This window comes from Antrostomus carolinensis, unplaced genomic scaffold (genome assembly GCF_000700745.2).
Source record: "Antrostomus carolinensis isolate BGI_N321 unplaced genomic scaffold, ASM70074v2 scaffold24513, whole genome shotgun sequence".
In the NCBI taxonomy this organism is placed as follows: domain Eukaryota; kingdom Metazoa; phylum Chordata; class Aves; order Caprimulgiformes; family Caprimulgidae; genus Antrostomus; species Antrostomus carolinensis.
In genome coordinates this window covers 12614-13950 of record NW_010307595.1, presented here as the reverse complement: position 1 = coordinate 13950, position 1337 = coordinate 12614, and the positions used below count along the sequence as shown (strand labels likewise).

Genomic DNA, 1337 nt, shown 5'->3' with positions numbered 1-1337 from the left:
AAATATATATACATATATATATATGTATATGCATGTATACACACATATATATGTATGCATGGGAAAACCCATCAAATACACCCCTATAGTCTTCCTGGCTCTGTTATTTAGCAGCATGAAAAGAAAAATAAAATAAAACAGTTCAAAACCCAAAGGTGAATTCTGTGCGGCGGGTGCCTTGGGGAATGTTCCTTCCGGAGTCCATCGTCCGTACTGAAAGTGCTGTGCTCTACCGATCCTTCATTTTTAGGGTTCATTTGGATTAGTGTTTTGTTTTGTTTTTTTCTGTCCAGGCGAGAAATCAGGCTCCAGAAACAGGGCTGTTCCCCCTTCTTTTCCGCTGCTCACCGTCTCGGTTTTTCACATCTGTCAGAGAGGAGAGGGAAGGAAAAAAAGAGAGGAGGGGTTAATGTTAGTGATGGGAGTGCAAGTGGAACGGGGAAGGGAAAGAAGGGAGGTGGCTAATGTGTTTAAGAGCATATGGTGTTAAGACATGGCATGACATCACTGGTGGGGTGAAGTGCTGCGCAGATGGGGTAAAACAGCTGAGAATCTCCACCCATGAATGGGTCGACAAATTCTATTCCCCCGGGCTCACCTAGAAGGGGCAGGGGGATACTAATACAGGGGTAAATTTAGAAGCAGAATCAGAGGCTTCCTCGCAGATGAGCCGAGTGTCTTGTTTGCACCCTCTCACACCATGCACACGTAGATGCACACAAACACACAGAAAAACAAGGGTAAGCAACGCATGCGGAAAGACACGCTCCCTCAGCTCCCCACCTAGCCTGGTGTTTGAGTTGGAAGCAGTGCAGACAACAAGGCCTCATGCAGGCAAGAAGGTAAAAAGCAAGTGCCTCTCATTCCACTAGCTGCCGTGAGCAGGGGTTAGCACCAGAGAACAGCAGCAGCAGCCTGAGGAAGCAGCAGGAGAAATGAGAATTTACCCTCCCCTGTAGGGCCCAGTTCTAATTCTACAAGAAAGAGCATGAGGAACTTCAGCTTAACCAGCTTTTTATCTGGAAACAGTTAAGCTACCCACTCCTATGACTCCTTCCTATCTTCTGGACAACACACCAGATCTGGAAACCTCCCTTAGTGCCAATGATCCCACCACAGAGAAGGACTAGTAAACCCCTTCTGACATCATGACTTCTTTGGGGTATTGTTTGTTTTTTCTTTGTATTTGCGAGTGTTTCTCACCCTTCAAGCTCTGTAGGGTAATTTCCCGTCATTCTGGGGTTTGGGAACAGGAGCAGAGAGAAAAGGCCAAAGTTAGGTCTGGTCTCACACTTTAGGGGTTATGCTCACTGGGAGAAATTTAACTCCAAAAGCTG

General features: G+C 46.4%; 1 protein-coding gene across 1 annotated transcript in view; it reads right to left on the bottom strand.

The window, feature by feature from the left end:
- Positions 1 to 162: 162 nt before the first annotated feature.
- Positions 163 to 1337, bottom strand: part of VEGFA (vascular endothelial growth factor A) — an 11597-nt gene continuing 10422 nt past the window's right edge. The window contains exon 8 of the mRNA XM_010165494.2: positions 163 to 366. Within this exon, the coding sequence (XP_010163796.2) occupies positions 345 to 366 (22 nt within the window). The 3' untranslated portion in view covers positions 163 to 344. The remainder of the gene's footprint in view (positions 367 to 1337) is intronic.